The 20529-nt window shown below is 32.3% G+C and overlaps 1 protein-coding gene and 1 long non-coding RNA gene across 2 annotated transcripts; one reads left to right on the top strand and one right to left on the bottom strand.

The window, feature by feature from the left end:
- Positions 1-7164: 7164 nt before the first annotated feature.
- On the top strand, positions 7165-8660 carry LOC131603855 (F-box/kelch-repeat protein At3g23880-like). The gene has a single exon (XM_058876296.1). It carries the CDS (start codon positions 7243-7245, stop codon positions 8428-8430), a length of 1188 nt encoding a protein of 395 aa, XP_058732279.1. The 5' UTR covers positions 7165-7242; the 3' UTR covers positions 8431-8660.
- Positions 8661-15072: 6412 nt separating this feature from the next.
- Positions 15073-18512, bottom strand: LOC131603849 (uncharacterized). The gene is made up of 3 exons (XR_009284535.1): positions 18195-18512; positions 17720-18126; positions 15073-17563 (listed from the first exon to the last, which is right to left on the bottom strand). It is a non-coding gene; the product is annotated as an uncharacterized LOC131603849 (long non-coding RNA).
- Between the last annotated feature and the right edge of the window lie 2017 nt (positions 18513-20529).

Raw genomic sequence — 20529 nt, 5'->3', positions numbered from 1 at the left:
AAACGCTTCCTTCAAACTCAAGAGTACCCGCTTGGGGCATCAAACAAAGATAAGAAAACTCTAAGGAGGCTTTTTGGCAATTTCTTCCTGAACGAAGATGTGTTATATAAAAGAAACTTCGACATGGTTTTGCTCAGATGCGTGGATAGACACGAAGCAGACATGTTAATGCATGAAGTGCATGAAGGGTCCTTTGGAACTCATTCAAATGGGCATGCAATGTCCAAGAAGATCTTAAGAGCAGGATACTATTGGTTGACAATGGAATATGACTGTTATAAACACGTGAAAAGATGTCACAAGTGCCAGATCTACGCAGATAAGATCCATGTGCCACCGACTCTACTCAATGTTCTATCATCTCCGTGGCCTTTCTCCATGTGGGGGATCGACATGATTGGAATGATCGAGCCGAAAGCTTCAAACGGTCATCGTTTCATCTTAGTAGCTATTGATTACTTCACCAAATGGGTCGAAGCAGCATCTTACGCCAATTTTACAAGACAAGTGGTTGTGAGGTTTATCAAGAATAACATCATTTGCCGATATGGTGTTCCCAGCAAGATCATTACTGACAATGGTTCAAACTTGAACAACAAGATGATGAAAGAATTGTGTGAGGAATTCAAGATTGAGCATCATAACTCTTCTCCTTACAGACCAAAAATGAATGGCGTCGTTGAAGCTGCTAACAAGAACATTAAGAAGATCGTCCTGAAAATGGTCGTCACTTACAAAGACTGGCATGAAATGCTGCCATTTGCTTTGCATGGGTACCGTACTTCAGTGCGTACTTCAACAGGGGTAACTCCCTTTTCTCTAGTATACGGCATGGAAGTTGTGGTCCCCGTAGAAGTTGAAATCCCATCAATGAGAGTCCTCATGGAGACTAAGTTATCAGAGGCTGAATGGTGTCAAAGCAGATACGATCAGTTGAACTTAATCGAAGAGAAACGTATGACTGCTCTATGCCATGGACAGTTATACCAAGCAAGGATGAAACAAGCCTTCAACAAAAAGGTTCGACCTCGTGAATTTCAAGAAGGCGACCTCGTGCTTAAAAAGATCTTGTCTTTTCAACCAGATTCTAGGGGCAAATGGTCTCCTAATTACGAAGGCCCGTATGTTGTCAAAAGAACATTTTCAGGCGGCGCCATGACTCTTGCAACCATGGATGGTGATGAACTTCCGCATCCTGTGAATGCTGATGCAGTCAAGAAATACTTTGTCTAAAAAAAAGGGGGCTCGGTAAGTCGAAAACCCACAAAGGGCGACTTAGGCAAAAATGAGCGTCTCGGTGGACTGAAAACCCGAAAGGGCGGTCCAGGCAAAAATTAGAGACAATAAACAAAAAAAATTCATCCTGGTAGATTGAAAACCTGAAAGGGCAATCTAGGCAAAAATTAAGGATTTATGATGATTTGTCATGTTTTACAAGTAATTTATTGTTTAAAAAATAAAATATCGTTAATTTTAAGTTTAAAAGTATAAGAGGAGAACTAAAACTGTTTAAATTTTAAATATGGGAACCAATTTTGTAAATCAGAAAAATTGAGGAACTGTAATTAATTTTAATAGAGAGATAATCTTTTGTTTAGAAAGAAATAAAAACAAAGTAGCTAAAGTTATTTGAGTTATCAAATAGTAAAGTCACCCAAATATACATTCTCTTGAGTGGCAGATACAATTATATAGAACACGCATTTGGATCCTCTGCAGCTCTATGTCTCCTTCTGCTCATTGTGCTTTAATCTAAATCTTTAGATTTATCTAATGACAAGAGAGAGGAAAAGGTAAAAAGAATATAAGTCATTAAATTTAAATCCAATGATCAAGCATTGCATATGAGAGATGGCTTTAGAAAAAACGCAGGAGATCCATATCCATAGAACACCGGAAATATTGGATATTTGAAGAAAAAAGCAGAAAATAATAGATAAGTCCGATCGCAATTTCCAATGTTTTACTCAATGTTTCATACGACGGCAAAAAAACTTGAAAGTTGATAGATATTACTGCTTTCTCCTTGAATTATGATGTGCCAATCTTAGAAGATAGGCAGTACTTTGAATAGCTTATCTTAATACCTATTAGCAAGAATCTCTATGAAAATAGCTTAACCACAAAATATGTAACACAATAGCCTATCCACCAAAATGTTTGAATAGATCAGTATTAGAAATCCTAGCCAGGCATAAAGTTCATGAATCCTAATGGACTAATTTTGATAAACATTCACAGTTACATTTGGAATTTGGAATTTATCCTACAAAATGTGTATGTAAATGACATACATCAAGATAATTGACCTACATAAAAATAATATTTTGGAAAACTTTTGAGCTGTACGTGCGTGCATTCAAGATAGGATTTCTCAGCAAATTTCCATATATAACCTGCAACAACAAAAATATTATACAAAAAGTTAAATATTTATGATCTCAAAAACTTAAACTTAAATATTATATTGAAATGAATGTTAATTAAAAAGAATTTGAATTTTACCTTATGCACTTGTTATCACCGAGTTCTCTGTCTCTTATTGCCACAACTATTGGAATGTTCTTCAGCAATATATTCACTTCCAGTCCCGAGTGTGAGTTCTGTTGAAACAGTTTCTGATAATGCAAGTGCAAGTTCACTTGAAGCAGTACTTTTATATTGAGGATCCTTAAAAGCTGCTAAACTAAGTGGCGGCGTTGAATCAGAGAACCTCAAACCACCACCAACTTCATTAGGCTGTGAAGAAGAAGAAGTGGTGGCGTCCGTACTGGTGATACTCCATGTGGTAATCGTAATAGTTTGACTATTAGTCTCTTGAATGTGTTTTTCAAGACTCACCAATCTTGCTTCAGTCATAGAATCCATTTCTTTTTCATCATATGTCACTACATCAATTACAATTAAGAACCTAATTAAAATAAAGAATTTCAAAATCCAATTAAAAGAAAAATTATTACTATACAAATATTTACCATAAACTTGAATATGATCATAAGATTTCTCTTTAAGAAATCGAAAAAACTCCAATCCATTCTGTTCTGCCAGATGAATATCAATCACTATCGCATCAATTTTGTGCCATTCATCCTTCAACATTTTCTTAGCTTCACGAAGCCCAACGCAAGGCGTATCTGCAACATAAAATCAAATGCATGTTAAATGTTAATTACATATGTTTATATGTGATAATAAGCAGATTAATTTCACTTACAACGATGCTGATATTGAAGACACAGTAAGCCAAATTGTTCCATGGCTTTGGGGTTACTATAAACTGCAAAATATTTGCATGGAGGTGAGTGGGACGATTTCATCACAGTTTCCAAATCGGCCATTGCAGAAGAATCTTGCTTGGTATCAAGAATATGGAAATTGGAGAAGAATCTTGCTTGGAGTCAAGAATGTGGAAGTTGTGTTGTGTGCTGATGTTAGGATGAAGTTTAACGATTACTAGTTGTTTTATATCAAATCAACTACCCATTAGCGCGCGGGAGTAGTATATATCTTGCACTTCTATTGCAATTAGTCATGTATATGTGAAAAATAAATAAATTAATTACTGATGTCATTTATTAATGTATACAAATAAAACATTTCAATTTAAGTCCCTCTTTCATATGATTAATTAGTGAAACATATTTATAATTTTTATAAATAATTCAAATTTCATTTATTATTTATTTTAAAATTTAGTCAGTTTTGAATCTCTTTAAAATAAAATACATATTTTAGACATGAACTTTTATCCGTCTTCAATTTTAATTTATTTTTAGTAAGGAATATTGTCAATCCGATGAAATGTTTAAATTACTTCCATTATTATCTATTCTCAACCTCATATACAAATATAATATTCTTTTATGTGGAAACCCGAGTAATCACGTGTTGTTCTCTTTAGGTATAAAAAATGATTTGTGATAGTGAGATGAGATTTTAAATTGGCATAGCAAGTTTGCGATGCGGTGGGTTAGCACTGTAACGTCCAAGTTAGTGAGAGAATAAAAAATAATATGAGAGTGAAAATGAATTTGAATATCGAAAATTATGTGCTTTCTTCCTTATATGATGTGAACGATTAAAACCTTCTCTATGATAAGAGACACATTTTACAGGTGACCGTTAGATTTAATCAGACGATGATCGACACGTCTAAAGGGTAGAATAATCTACCCATGGTGGAAGGAGGGACCATCTACTCCATGCACTCTTTGCTTAGTGTCACTCTTGGGCCTTTTCTACGGGCCTTGCTAACGGCTCCAAAACAGTAGCCCCAAAGCCCTTGTCTAGGGATGTCAACTTACCTCCGTTAGCGGGGATCCCGTAGGGATTCCCCATTTGGGGCCCCAAAGACGGGGAATTTTTTCCCGCGGGGACGGGGATGGGGAACAAAGTCTCCCGAAGGACTTCGGGGACGGGGGTGGCGTAAATATCCCCCGCCCCGTGGAGTCCCCGCCCCGCATAAAATAGCCAAATGTCCTTAATTTGTTATATATATAAATTATTATGTAAGTCTATTTGTCATTTCATATAATTAATCTTATACACAAATTTAAAATATATATGCATTGTTAGTAAAAGAGTGAGATCTAAATGATTATTTCAAGTTTATTTTAAGTTTGAAATTTTGGTGGTCATGAGATGACACTCAATATTATAGATTAAATATTGTTAAAACAATATATTTATCGTAAAGGAATAATTTATAAATTTCTTGTGGTTACTTTTTGAAGTTTTTACTGTTAATTTGGTTTAAAAAAATAATAATCATGTCTATGGATCTCCGCATGGAGATCCGTGGAATCCGCGGGGATCTGCGGGGATGGGGATGGGGGACAAAATCCCCTCTTAGCGGGGACCCGAAGCGGGGATGGGGAATAGATTTGATGGCGGGGATTATGATGGGAATGTATCCCCCGGCCCCGCTCCGCCCCATTGACATCCCTACCCTTGTCTCTTACTTGCAGGGCCGGCCCTGGGCCAGGGCAAGCAGGCCTACAGCCCAGGGCCTAAAAAAAATAGGGGCCTCAATTTTGAGAGGTGTAGTTAAGAAATAATAATACTGATTGAATAAAATATATAACTTTTAGCGAAATCAATCCAAGAACTCGTTACATGTAGCCTAGTGGATTAGCTAGTGGTTCTGAATTGCAGTGTTTCCGGAATTTTTAAAAGGCATTGTAAAAATGCAGTAAATTTTCAATTATTAATTTTTAACAGGAAAACAACTCTCTCAATCTAAGTCTAACTACATCCAGTAAATAAACATGGCAATAAAATATGGAGTTATCATTTTAAAAAGATAGAAAAAATATGGACTTATCATTTTAAAAAACAAATTTAGTTAATTATACCTTAGTGCCATAACTCTTTTAATCTAACTAATTAGTATTTCTCAAATTTTAATTATAAAATAATTTATATATAATCTATTAAAATTTATAATTAAATTTTAAATTAGATTTTATTTTTCATGATTATTTATTGTAACTTTTATAATTTATTTTAGTATAAATTTTAGAGACTATTTATATGTTATAAATAAATATTTTTTATTATAGAAATAAATTTCTTACCAATAACGTAAACCTGCGTATTAGGTCAGGAAATGGTTTATGCCTGCTTCTATATTTTGTAGCCATATGATTTGGTTTTCCGCAATTAAAGCAAGAGAATATGCCACTGTCATTTTTTTGAGATGGTGGATGTTGTCTAGAAATTGGAGCACATAAGACAATTAAAAGATTCTCATTCTTAATTTAGTTAATCATATATCGATTTTAAATTTTTTAATGATATGTAGATGGGTACTTATATGCATTGAAATTCTTTTTATTGTTCAAAACAACCAAGACTTCATATTTTTTATTTTGTCTCCGAGAATCTTCTTCATTTTAGAAGCGAATAAAATATTTGTTTTTTGTTAGGGGTCAATTTATTTGTTTGCCCTGGACCTCTAAAAAATCGGGACCGACCCTGCTTGCTTTTGCTTGTAGAATGAGGTTTTGCTGCATACACTCAGAGGCCTACTGTTGTAGGAGCGAGTGAAGAGTCTTGATGGAACATCACATTCGTTGAGAATATGCATATTAAATATGTTTCATGTAATGGGAAGCTTTTTGTAGGAAGGTTTTCATGTATGTCCTTGTACTAGTCAGTAATGATGTTTGTCTTGATCTTCATGAGCAATTTTTTATTCTTCTTCATTAAAGATTCATACAACTCCTGCTTGCATCTCCATCAGGGCCGATCCAACCCGTTTCGAGGTCTAAAGCAAATTTTAAAGTCAGGCTTTTAAAATATATTTTAATTTATTAATTTGGAGGTTGCTAAGAGTTGAATCCAAGATATAAAGGAAAAGAAGCATATATTTTACCAACTCAACTACAATAATATATGTAATTCAAGCGTCATTATATATTTTCTTTACTAAATGAAAAAAAATTGAGGCCTATTTTAGACCCAAACTTTTGAGGCCTAAAGCCCTAGCTTGAGTAGCTTGGCCCTTGGGCTGACCCTGATCTCCATCTTACTCTCATCTTTGCTCCAATATTCATCTACAATTCCATAAGCTTCATTTTCTTGTGCCATATCTTCATCCCATATAAATAAATTGCAAGTCTCTTCTGTTTGTCAAAATCGACACCTCTTGAAAAGTCTCCTTTTATTATGTCAGTTGTTGCACTGGTATGATATCATACAAACATTACACTCACAAGTCACACCTTCTCCCTTAATGGTTTGCTAACACTTGTGAAATGATAAGAAATTGGTTTGCTTCGTCTTGACGAAGATTACATTTATTGAAGACAAGTGGAACGAATTGTAGTGAAAAAATAATGGAACACGACCGGAAGTGAATAAGAAGAAGAAGAATGGGAAGATGACCTGGAGTGATGATGAAAAGAATGAAATAATTAAAGAAGAAAACGTTTGTGCAATTAGGGTTATGAACTTCACATAAATACCAAAAATAATTAAATAAAAAAATCCATGTCACAGAAAAAACCCATTTGGATCTCCACGTATGCAACTGTTAAGTAAATTTGATGGAAGGGACAAATGTTATGAATGGAAAAATTTATACCGACTCCCTCCCAGGCCCAGCATATTTAACCCTAACTTATAAGTAGCAATATAGATGGATGATGGATCGTTTTTCTCAGTAAAATGAGAGCACTTTATATATAAACACAACTTTGCCGGTGGCTGCTTAGGGTTCAATTCAAATAGAATAAAGTTATGCCGCTTCGGCTTCTGCGTCAGACCAATTTAGCATATTCGGCAGTTGTCCTTCCCGACGAGCTGATGGCGGAAATACTGTCCTGGCTGTCCGTGAAACATCTTATACAATTGAGGTGTGTCAACAAGTTTTTCCAAACTCTCATCTCTGATCCTTACTTTGTTCAAATGCATCTCATGAAATCTTCACGAAAACCTAATCTCGCACATATCTGGCTAGACAGCTGGGAAGATGATGATTCCCATTTCGTTAGTCAATCCATTCCTCCTTTTAACTCCCTTCACAATCATCCTTCCTATCGATTGATCGATTTTGTCAGTGTAGACCGAGTTGTTGGTTCATGCAATGGATTGATATGCTTGATTAGTAGTTCATATCTCTCTCAAGATGAATGGCTTTGTTTCTGGAACCCTGCAACGGGAACAAAATCAGAAAATTTTAGACTATTTTCCGATCTTTATTCTCTACGCCAAGATTTTAAGTTCTCTTTTGGTTATGATATTTCGAATGAAACTTATAAGGTGGTAGGGTTCATGGTGGAGATAGAGCTGGGTGGTAATCTAAAAAATGTGGTGAAAGTTTTCAGCTTGGGGGATAATTCATGGAGAGATATTCAATGTTTACCTGTGATTCCACTTTATTGGTTTGATGGTTGTAACAACAAAGATGTGTATTTGAATGGTACTATTAATTGGCTGTCCAATTGCAATCATGATTTTTATTTGATGGGTGTTATTGAAAATTATGTAATTCTTTCGCTAGATCTCTCTACCGAATCGTACACTCAGATGATGTTGCCTCGTGGTTTTGACAAGGGACCGAAAGTTCAGGCAAATATTGCGGTTTTGATGAATTTTCTTTGTTTCTGTCGTGATTTTGAGAGAAACCATTTTGTTATATGGCAGATGAAAGATTTTGGGGTTCAAGAGTCTTGGGTTCAGTTATTTAAAATTAGTTATCAGAATTTCTATTCAATCAACGGTAATTTATTTGATATTCAGCGGTTGGGATTGTTGCCGATACACCTTTCTGAGAATGGTTATACTTTGATATTGGCAAATATGCACAAGGCACCAGCATTTATCTGTGACTGCAGAGACGATACAATAGAGCGAATAAGGATTACTAATATGAATCAGTGGTTGTGGGCTAAGGATCACATTGAAAGTTTGGTTCCGACTCGTTGAAAGTGAGTTTTTATTCATGTTTGTTTTGTGCTTATTACAATACAAGTTAGAGAATGATGTTTTTCAATCAATTAGAATGTGCTCTTGTCACTCAAATATTTGAATTGTTATTTTGGTTTACTTAAATGATGCATAATCACTCAACTCTTTGATTTTTTTTAATGTATTTTTAATTGTTTTTTTAAACTAAGGTCCAATGCATTCATTTCAATCACTATCCATCTTCATACATACATTCATGCTCCTAATGATGTACAAACCAACTGCATAATCATAATAATCATTCACCCTTTTTATACAAAATCATGCATATTCATCTCAATCTCAAACAGGTTAGCACATGGTTTTAAATTGCGGTTGCGGTCGCGGATGCGGTTGCGGTTGTGGGTGTTGCGATTGCGGCCAATGCGGTTGCTGCGATGCGCTTTGCGGCCGTTGCGGCGTGAATTTAAATAAGGAAATATTTGAAATACACCATTAAAAACACTTAATGTTAATATTTTACATTACAAATCACATGTAAATTGAGTTTATGGGTTCTCAAATGTTGAGTTATGATGAAAATATGTGAAGAAACATGGCTTAAGGTGTTTGAATCGAATTCTAGTGTTATTGGACGTGTGATTACAAATCACACCGCAATTGCGGCCCGATGCGGATGCGGAGGCTACCGCATCAGCAATGTTGCGGCTGCAATTGCGGTTGCGGACCGCAATTTAAAACCATGGGTTAGCATGCATCATCTTTCACATTCTGAACATTGAAGATTTGGTTTAGCTCTCGAATCATTTACTTCACTTACCACAACATGCATTCATTATACACCTCGATATACATCAAACAGTATTTGTAAGCATTACCTGCATTTATTTGAAGAAACTAATCATCCTTCTATTTCTCCCGTATCCGTATTCCATTTTTCCTTGCATTTTTTCCTTCTTATATACACGACTGCATTAACTTGGGGTCATACCATTTAGATTTTACATCCATTTGCATTCTTCGATTTTGCGTGGCCTTTTCTATGTGCTTTCTTCTTGGTTGCTTTGTAGTTTTCCCGTCTGTTCCCAACTGCCAGGTGTGTTGTTTTTCTGTTCCTTTGTAGTTTAGCTATTATTGTGAAAGTAAACCCAAAAGATATCATCTCTTTTTACTTCTCATATTTTCTAATTGAAATCACTCGTTAGTTGAGGAGGAAGTTTGAAAAATATGTGAAATTCTGGTATAACAGATTCAGATGTCGCATAAGGATGTCAAGACATATGATCTGACATTGATAATTCAGGCAAGGTATAAGCTGATTTATGCAGTACTGAAAAGTAAAGAACACAATTAACTGTTGACCCAGTTCGGTGACAAACACACCTAATCTGGGGGCTACCAAGTCAGGAAGAAGATTTCACTATCAGTAGTACTATTTTATTTATGTAAACAACTCTGTTTTATAGATAAACAACCTTTGACTTACCTAGTCACTACCCAATGAAACCTCTATCTCAGAAACCCTTCAAAGACAAGAGAACTTCCACTCACTCCCTAGTGATACCTAACAGTTACAATCCAGTAACAACTATTTAAACAACAACCGAGTGACACACTCTACAAAACAATACCTAGTCAAGACTCTTGATTAAGAACAAACAACTTAGAGTTACTTCACAGCTTCCTCCAAGAACAATACACCTCTTACCTACAGGCTTCGAGGCTTACACTATGTCTCTTGCTTCACAGCTTCGAGACAGACATGGTGACCTTCCCACAACCCGGGAGGTTCACCCTTACAAACCCGGGGATTCTACATCTTCAATCCTTATCGACCTAGGTTACAAAGAGTTATATTTATAGCCTAAACATAACCTATACCCAACTGAATTTTGGGCATTCAATCACAGCAAATTTGCTGTTACAAATAAAGCAGTAATTTCTGCTACAAACAAGGTTTTCAATCAAATCTTTCTAAATTGTCTCCAATTATAGAAAGTCTTTCTCTTCGCAAAATCTTATTTAAATTTTTAATCTTTTTCTTGATTCTTTAGATCTTTAAATCTGCGCCTTATAAGATTGCACAATATTCTCTAAATATTCTACATCTGTTAAAACAAATTGAATCTTCCAACTCAGCAGGCGTGATGCCTTATGCTCCCTCACTTGACATCTTGTAAGACATATTGTTCCAGATGCTGAATGACTTCAACACAACATGTTTCAACATCTCATAAGACATTTTCTGTACCTGTTCAATATAGCATATATGTCTTATCTTTTGCTGCTATTATTTGTTTTATAAAAATTATGTCAACCGCAAAAAGATGGAACTTAAAGTATGGTTTGGTCCATGAAGTCTTTATCCCTTCAAAGCATAACAAGAATGGCTCTAGGTTTGGGTTTGTGAGGTTCTTAGAAGTGAAAAACCTTCATAAACTTCAAGAAAAACTAAACAATGTTTGGTTTGGAAGCTTTAAGGGGAGGTGCAAAATGGATTTATTTTCTATGCTTTTCAACATGGAAAAGTGAGTGTTGTCGCGGGTAACGTTGTCTATAACTTGAATTCCTCTAATTTCAAAGCTGCTTCATTTTAGGAGTCTTGATAAATAATGTTGTGAAGTGTCAACTCTCAACCTCTAAACCTTGATATTCTTGGTAGTTGCCTTTGTCAAAATGATTTTTATTTTCACTTTTCAATATATAAATGATTGCTACTTTTCAATCATATCCTTTACTTATTATATTATTTCCAACATATTAATAGGCTTAATTTAATAAAAATAGAAAATATCCTTTACTTATTACTTTGTATATTATTTTAAACATATTAATAGGGTTAATTTAATAAAATTAGAATGTCTTATACAATATTATTGTATTTCTTAGTGTTAGTCTGTGTACAAAAACTATATTAAACCCCACCCCAGTCATTATAAAAAGGAGGGAGTGGAAAGCAACATGAATTCTGCAGGCTTTGGCTTACCTAAAGAAAAAGAAAATTCTCAAATGTAATTTTTGGAAAGTCAAAAGTTTATGGTGGTGTGACTTATGACAGCTACATGAATTCTGCATGCTTTGGCTTACGTAAAGAAAACGGAAAAATTTCAAATGTCTTTATGAAGAATAAGAAAATAAAGTATTATATTAAATATGTAGCGCAAGACATGCTAGGAATTTATGAATAACAGACTCCAATTCTAAGACCTGCTAAAAATAGGTCCCAGTTCTAAAGTAACAGACTCCAATTCTAAAGCAGGAACTTCTAACTCTATTACATGTCAAAAACTCCATACTCACTACCAGTAATACCTGTCAAAAATTAATCAATTTCAAGACAGGCTCACTAAACAACATAATAGCACAGATCACAAACCATGCAGTACCCGATTATAACCGCCTGATTCGCACAACAGCCAAATTACTAAAACTCCTCACCGGAACAGCCGGACTGCCTAAAAAAGAAAACGAATTCCTGCAAACATAAGGGCTACAGGAGGAACATGAATTGCATCGCTATATGACATCATGCGTCTACATACTGGATGCGGCCGAAACAAACAACGACCAACCATTGATTCCATCCACCAAGCTGCCTCCGCCAAACAGAAACAGATTATTAGTTCTGCAATATTATTTGATGATGAGGAGAATAAATATGGCATGGTTGAAGGTTTTGTACATGAAATTAAGGTTCTATTGAACTTTTCTATTTTATCAAATTATTAAATTGTTGAATTTTTTACTTCTTTTTTATTAATTCTAATAAAATTGTTTGTTGGTTTATTTTTCACAATTTATAATTTTATCTAACTTTTTATAGTTATTATATTTTGTATTTATTTAGTCAATTTGTAAGTTATGATACTTATATTAGATTAGAGACTTTGACAAATTTACCATTTTACTCATTAATAATTGTATTAATATTACAAATCTTCTATACAGTTGTTTGCCCCATTACAATCCATATATAAATATCATTGTCTTTCTATTTTATTTCTCAAATTTTAAGAATAAAAAATATTCTAATTATTACAAACCTTATTTATTTTTTAGAAAGAATAGTCACATTCATTTCATTTTTTATGATGTTTGTATTCCTTACAAATTTTTTAAATATGTTATTTATATCTAAACCAATTATTTGAAATTCAAAATTTATTTAATTATTTAACCAAATACTTTGAGAGATATTGATATTCCTATGAAAATAGGAATCAAATAATTTATTTAAAAAATAATATTTAACAATAAAAAATAAATTATATTTTTTTACTCATAATTTTTGTTTTTTCATTTTAGAATCTCCAAAAATAAAATTTTGACTTTATAATTATAATGATAATATTTATTTTCCTAATTGTAAAAAGTAGATTAATACATATTTTTTTTATCTATGCCTATATAATACTATTTTTATTTTTATAATGCAAATTTGACTATTTATACTCTTTCATTGTTTTAATCTTTTTTAATTATATTAAGAATTTTTATTTTTCATAAATATTATTAAATTGTTGCTAATTTTTTTCTTTCCAAAAAACACAATCTATAAAAAAAACATTTAATATCACAATATTTTAAATTATTTTTAGCTACACTTAATTATTAATAATAATTCAATAAAATATGACCGTGCATCGCACGGGCAAATGTCTAGTTTACTTAAAGAATGTTAATTGTGATATAAATTATAAATTGTATAAAAGAATGAATGGTATAAAATATAATAATAACCATAATTTTATTTTTAATAATAGTAGTTGAATATTATATTATTATTATTATTAGTATTAATTTTTAAAATATAAAAAGTAATTTAAAATTTTATAATATTTAATGATAATATAAGTTATAAAACTTTAGCTACATTTTAGAAAAATATAAAATATTGAGTTGTATAAAATATTAAAAATAATTGAAAACTGAATATGGAATTGTATAAAATATTTATTATTATTATTATTATTATTATTATTATTATTATTATTATTATTATTATTATTATTTTTAATATTGATATATGAATATTATATTATTTCTATTATTACTAATTTATAAAATAAAAAAGTAGTTTAAAAGTTTATAATATCAATGATAATAGGAGTTATATATATTAAGATTAACATATTTTCAAAATAAGTATTTAAAATTTTAAGATTAATTATTTTAATTATAGTTATAATTATAATTGTTATGTTTATTATTATCATGATTACTATTTTTATTATTATTATTATTTTGTTAAATGAGGTTTTATTAATTGGTAGAATGTTGTGAAAATGACACATAAGCATGAGGTTATGTGACGATGACACATAAGCATGAGACTATATAAGAATGACACATAAGAAAAGACTAAGACTTTTGTCTAAACTAGTAACAAACCCGTGCGTTCGCACGGGTTCTGTTACGGGACGCGCATTTGTTTCAAATGTATATTTTTTATTAGAAAAATATTGGATACCTGTAAAAATATAATAATTGAATATATAGAAAAAAAATCTGGTACCCGTGAAAAAATAATAATTGAATGTATAGAAAAATGTTTGGTACCTGTGAAAAAAATAATTGAATGCATAGAAAAAAATTTGGTACCTGTGAAAAAATAATATAGAATGTTTAGAAAAATGTCTGGTTCCCGTAAAAAAATAATAATTGAATGTTTAAAAAATGTCTGGTACCCGTGAAAGAATAATAATTGAATGAATAGAAAAATATCTGGTACCCGTGAAAAAATAATAATTGAATGTATAAAAAAAAATGTCTGGTACCTGTGAATGTATAGAAAAATCAACCATGATATTTTGGTCCTCATATTTTAAATTAATTTTCATGCATCATTTTATTTTTATTCAAAAAATAAAAAATAAGTTAAAGTCTAAGTCAAATTTAATCTTATGGTCAATTTGCTTTTATTTCATTTATTTGGCCAAATTTAGATTTTTTTTTATATTTTTAACTCAATAATCATTGTCAAATTAATTTGTTTTTGTTTCCAACTTATTTGTAAGTAATAACTTTTTTTTAAGTCTTAAGCAAATTCCAAGCATTTTTAAACTATTTCAAGCCTTTTCCAATTTCAAGTATGTGACCCTTGTTTAGAGCATTTTTAAACCATGTGAAGCGATATTCTCAAGTCCAACTTAAGCCAAGTTGGAGCCATTTGATTTTTAAGCCACGAAGTCATAATTCCTCAGGACCACATTTACATCAGATCACGTTTTACACCAATACAGTATAACAACATTTTCAATTTCAACATTTTAAAAATCACAATTGAAATTTCATTTTGATTCAAACGTCCAAATTACAATTACAAACAAAATCAAACTCTAACCAATTTCACTCACAATCCATCTCAATCCTCACCACACTTTTGAAATTATCAAAGGGCAAGATTTCTACAAAATATAATCACACTAATTCTAACAAAAAGTCCTTCCAAACTCAAATGACTTTGAGAATAAGCAAAAATCATGTGCACCTCTATCCAATTTCAAAGTGTAACTATTCATTTACAATAAGCAAAAAAAGTATATACCTTAATCTTATTATCTTAAGAAAAAGACAATTAAAACTCTTTTACTAAACTTGTTTAAGCCACCAAACCCAAAGATTCACTCAATATATGGTTCCTTACTTATAACTCAAGCAGCATACTATTTAAAGAATGTTAATTTTCTCCACATAGTAAAAAAAAAGTATGAGAAATTTGTTTTAATCAGACTTGGCTTTGTAATTGAGAAGAAGATAAGCAAATCAGTGGATCATTATTCATCCCCTCCATCAACATTTTCTAGCTCCACTTCAGCAAAATCAAATGACATCATAAGTGTGAGAAAAATAGCAACTGCAACCAATTGTGCTGCAACAAAATATATCCCCTTCCTTTTAAACATTTTCTCTTCATTTGTCTTCTCCCTTTTCTGCATGCTCTTAAACTTATGTCATTCACCAAAAAAAAGCAAGCCATACCTGAAAAAAGTGTCATAGGAAAGGAGTGATGAATTTCCCTTCCTTTAATTTCATCATGCACAATATTCCAGCTACTAATAAATATATTCAAGTAACTATACATCAAAGCTAAAAATGAAACAATAGCATAAATAGGAGCCATGGGATTATAATAATAATAGCCTTTTATCCTTTTGGATACTTTCAATAGAAAAGATGTTTAGACAGTAACTACAAAGTGTAATGGCATGGAAGACATTAAAGCTTACCTTTAGCATTGCTCACAGTGGACATTAAAACAATTTCAATGGCTTTATCTATATTAAAGCTTACCTTTAGCATTGCTCACAGTGGACATTGAAACAATAAAGCTTACCTTTTACATTCCTCGACACCGCGGTACCTTTAGCATTGCTCACAGTGGATATTGAAACAATAAAGCTTACATGCACATCACATACATATAAACTCAAATAAGATCCAATTCACAATAAAAAAATCACAAACACATTACAACTAACAGAAAAAACCAATAGACCTTAAACAATCAGTTCACATTAAAACTATCACAAACACTTTTCAGTTATACATATCCAAGCGAACCATACACACATATATTTGCATACAAACACACACTGCATTGTGGTATATCCTAACAGAACAATAACCCTGTAACAGTTTTAATATCTTTCTATAAGTAATTATTAACTATTAACAACCTAACTATAACTACTAACCTTTAGAATAACTAACAACTTTTATTAAATAAACTCAAATCCTATAAAAATTGCAGGGAATGGAGATATATGAACCCTATAAAATTCAATTTTGATTTGTCAAGGCCACACATCTTCCATGCATTGTACCCCCTTGACCAATATTAGCATCTAAGCATAATGGGCTTTTCTGCTTATACAAAGAAGCAGTTAAACAAATTGTACTGCAATTCAAAACCGATTCAGTTACACAATGTTGTCCTCCAAAAAACTGGTTCCTGCAACATCAAAACAGTCCCATATGCATCAAGTCACCTAAAAAGAGATTAAACATTCATATGAGAGAATTCAATAAATACCAAAAGTCGGATTCAAGAGTAGTAATAGTCACAGTCTGAACTACCCAAGTCAATTGTTCATTATTACTCACGATGATACAGTTCCAAAGCGAGAAAATATTGTATGCAAGAAAATATAGTCACTTATCTTGTCAAACTCCTTGAGCGGCAGTTGCGCGATTTGGTTAAGCCAATAGAGATCCAATATCACGGTACGACTTACGTATTGATTTAAAGTACTCTATTTTGTATACATATCAAACTTCACAGTCTTTAAGTATTTACTTTTTTTCTTAAATTTATGATATGAATTGAACATAAACATTGATAGTTCTGAACTTACTCCTCTCCGACATATCTGAGTCGGTTGGTTAGCTGATTTGCAATTCCTAAAGCCAAGGCAGCATTGTATACACTCTCAGTTGTGGCTTACGAATGCGTTGAGATTCCCGTGACTGGAACACTCATTAAACCAACCGTTCTAGCAACAGTAGAGATATAATTCATCAAAGGTTTTGCATCTTGATTTCTTTAGATCCATTCTCATTCCTTCTATCATATCTTTAAATGGTTGCATCAACACAAACAAAATATTAACACTGAATGTGATATATATCAATCATAAGAAAAGCCATTCTCCAATCATATATGATTATTGTAGTAGTGATAGAGTTTAGAGCAAGTTAAAGCCAAATTCATCATAGACTAATTAGTGTGGAGAAGAACGAAGAAAAAACTGAAAAGTCATTATGTGTTTTACTCTATAAGTTTGATTAAATGGAAGTTCATCAGTAGCCATGCCTGCCGGCGTATCGCGTCCTCTCAAAAGCAGCAAAAAAGCTTGAACCTGCAATGTAAAATTTTATCAACAAACATTCCTCAATAGCAAATCCTTCAATCACTGTCTATCAATCTGCTATTAGTGATCAGACTTTTAAATAAATTTAAAATGACAAACCGGTGTTATAGAAACCAAAACTCGATTCTAAATCGAAACAAACTTGTAAATAATTGGAGGAACGACATATCCAAGTTCTTAAAGAACAACATCTATTAAAAGATGAAAACCTCCAACAGAGTTAATTCTGGTAATCAAACATATAAAACTCCCCGCAACAGCCATGGCACCATAAATCCCTGAAACAAAATAACTCATTACAAATTTTGCAGAACAAATATCGTTTACTTATACAAAACATTATTAAATCAACCTAAAATTAGGGTTTAAGGGAGGGTAAGTTAATAACAAAACCTAAACTAAAAAATTCAGACAGAACTCATTCCGAATCTTACCACCACCACAGTCACTGACGGAAACACGTTGTTGCCACCGCAGATCGACCACCGTGATACCGAACATCGCATATCTAACGCACATCACGGTAACCATACAATCAGACACATTCAATAAAAGCATAGTAACAAAAACTTACCAATGATATGGATAGTAGTGACAATATGAAAAGGGGATCTGAAAAGGTTCGGTACAACGAATCGCTCTGGATTGTTGCGATTGAACGGTTACAGATCTGAAAAGGGTAAAACTGAAGGATATGGAGATTTTAAAATGAATGTAAAACAATAAAGTAAAAATAAAACCTTTAAAATCTGAGGAGAATCGGTGTCTTCTTCGTCGTATGCGATTCAACTCCGACCACCACAGGAAAAGAAATCAAAACCCTACCATGGAAGCGTTGGATCTGAAAAAAAATAGTCCTGTTAATAAACAACAAAGAAGTCACAAATTCCATAGGTTGAGAAAACAAACCATCAACATCACGATATCATCAGCAACGTGTTCATCGTCACCATCAACATCATATTCATCTGCACGTCATATTCTCCATCGGTTGAGCCATGTAGAGCAGGAGCGTTCAAAACGGAAGACGCAGAGATTGAGGACGGAGGAAGGTGGAAAATGAAGATAGGTTAGAGAAATAAGAAAGATGGCAGACTAAGATAGGAAAGAGAGTTGTTTGATATTTGAGGTAATGAAATGAAAAGACTTGTTGAGTAGAGGAAACAGTATATTTAGGTTTTCAAGAAAGATAGAAATGGGAACAGTTTTGGGTTTGTTCAAAAAAGCAAAGATTCAAAAAAGCAGAGAAAATGAAATGTTGTAAGACGTACCATAGGCAAAGTAAGTAGTAAAGGAAAGCAAATAAGGCAGCCACGTGGCTCACTCAGAAAGCAAAGGGGCAGATTGGTATTTTCCATACCATTGACCTTTCTTATATTGTAGATTGTCATCATGACAATCTTAAATTTATACTAAGCAAATAGATATGATATCTTAATTAGAATTTCTTTTCTTTCTACACATAGGTTGATTTTAAAAATAAAAATTGGCATGTTGTATTGATTATATTTTTTAAAAATAAATAATTTTTTTTATTATTATACTTTGTTTGCATATTATTTGTATTTAAAACAAAGAGTGGCATTACACTAGTATCACAAAAGTATAAATACTATCATCAGATTATTATTATAGAAAAACTTTTGTGAAGTTTAGAAGATTTAATAACTACAGAAATTTGAGGTGATTTGTTTCAATATGTGAGTAAATTTCCAATATTTTTTGATAATAATTTATTATTTTTTCAATGAGTATTGTGAAAAATAATTTTATGATGAGTTTTGTAGTGGTGTAAATGGAAGAATTTTATGATGAGTTTTGTAGTTAATTACGTTTCAATTCATTTAATTTGCTTACACCATTGTTAGGCGTTTGAAACAAGGGAACTTGCTTACCATTAAAAACTCCTCATTGTACAATAATCATGTTTCTATAAACTGAATGTCATGTTTCTATATATTGTTTCGAAAACATATATTGCTCAGTTTTGAGAGTTATGTTATTTACATGTGCCCAGTGTTATCTCTAAAATCGGACTCCCCGTTAATTATGATTGTCTGATTAATTTTCTATTAATATTTTTTGTTTTTTTTTCTTTTACATCAGTTGTGAAACTTGTCTGTGCAAAGAATTGTTTGTTTGGTGAGTTAGTATAATGAGGCGGATAATAAATTGATTAATCCTGAAAGTGATTAAATACAGTTTTTATCAAAAGTCCCCGTTTTTAACATTTTAATAACTAGGATAATTTATTTGAAGACCATATTTGCAACATTCCTCCAACCTACCTACAAGTTAACATACTGCTTGTAAATGCTATATACACACTCAGAGTAAGAAAATGAAAAATCATTTTTTAGAAAAACAGTATTTATGTTCAACCATGGATAACTCTGTCAATATGATTTCAGTTTTCGAAATCAATATCGGATTTATGATATGTAAAATCCAATCCAATGACCAAATTTACTAACACCATATTCAACTAGTTTAGACAACTACATTTACTGTACAAAATGCTTAAGAAAATAGACCTAAACAAATCAAACTTCGTCAAACGTTTGAGCTGTTCCTCAGCATATAATCTGCAACAACAAAAATACAAAACATAGCTCAAAAACTAAATTTCTCTATAACCTCAAACACTTTAAATTTAATATTTTTAAATTTACCTGTCTTATCCCCTACTTAATTTTCTTCTCTTACTCCTATCATCGTTGGAGGAACACCCAGGTAATGCAAGTTTAAGATCTGTGCACACAGGTGATTCAAGATTCTGATCAGTGGACTCAGTTGATCTAGGTAATTCAACGTTCAGCTCGGAGGATACAGTGCCTGCTAATCCAAGTTTGAGATCCGTTGACACAGGTAATTCTAGATTCTGATCAGCGGACACCAGTGCGAGATCTGTGGACAAAGGAACTGGTAACTCAACTGAAACGGTTCCAGGTAATTCCACTTCGAAATCTATTGCATCAGTACCCCAGGGTATAGTGGAAACTGTTGCACTCCCATGAATAAACTCTCTGACTTTTTTAACACAGGCCTGAATCGTGGCATCGTTTGAATCATGGTAGGTCACTAGACATATTAAAATAGAACTGTATTAGATACAAAAATTACTCAGTTAAAAGATAGATATTGTCTCAAAAGAGAGATTGCATCGAACTATTTACCATAGACATAAATCTCACGAGGTTGAGCGTTAATAAAACCTAGAAATTGGCATTCATTCTCTTCAGCC

Source organism: Vicia villosa, linkage group LG1, assembly GCF_029867415.1.
Source record: "Vicia villosa cultivar HV-30 ecotype Madison, WI linkage group LG1, Vvil1.0, whole genome shotgun sequence".
NCBI classification, from domain to species: domain Eukaryota; kingdom Viridiplantae; phylum Streptophyta; class Magnoliopsida; order Fabales; family Fabaceae; genus Vicia; species Vicia villosa.
This window is presented reverse-complemented; position numbering and strand designations above follow the sequence as displayed.

Coding starts and splice junctions, on each gene's coding strand:
- LOC131603855 (XM_058876296.1), top strand. CDS start 7,243: ATGCCGCTTCGGCTTCTGCGTCAGACCAATTTAGCATATTCGGCAGTT.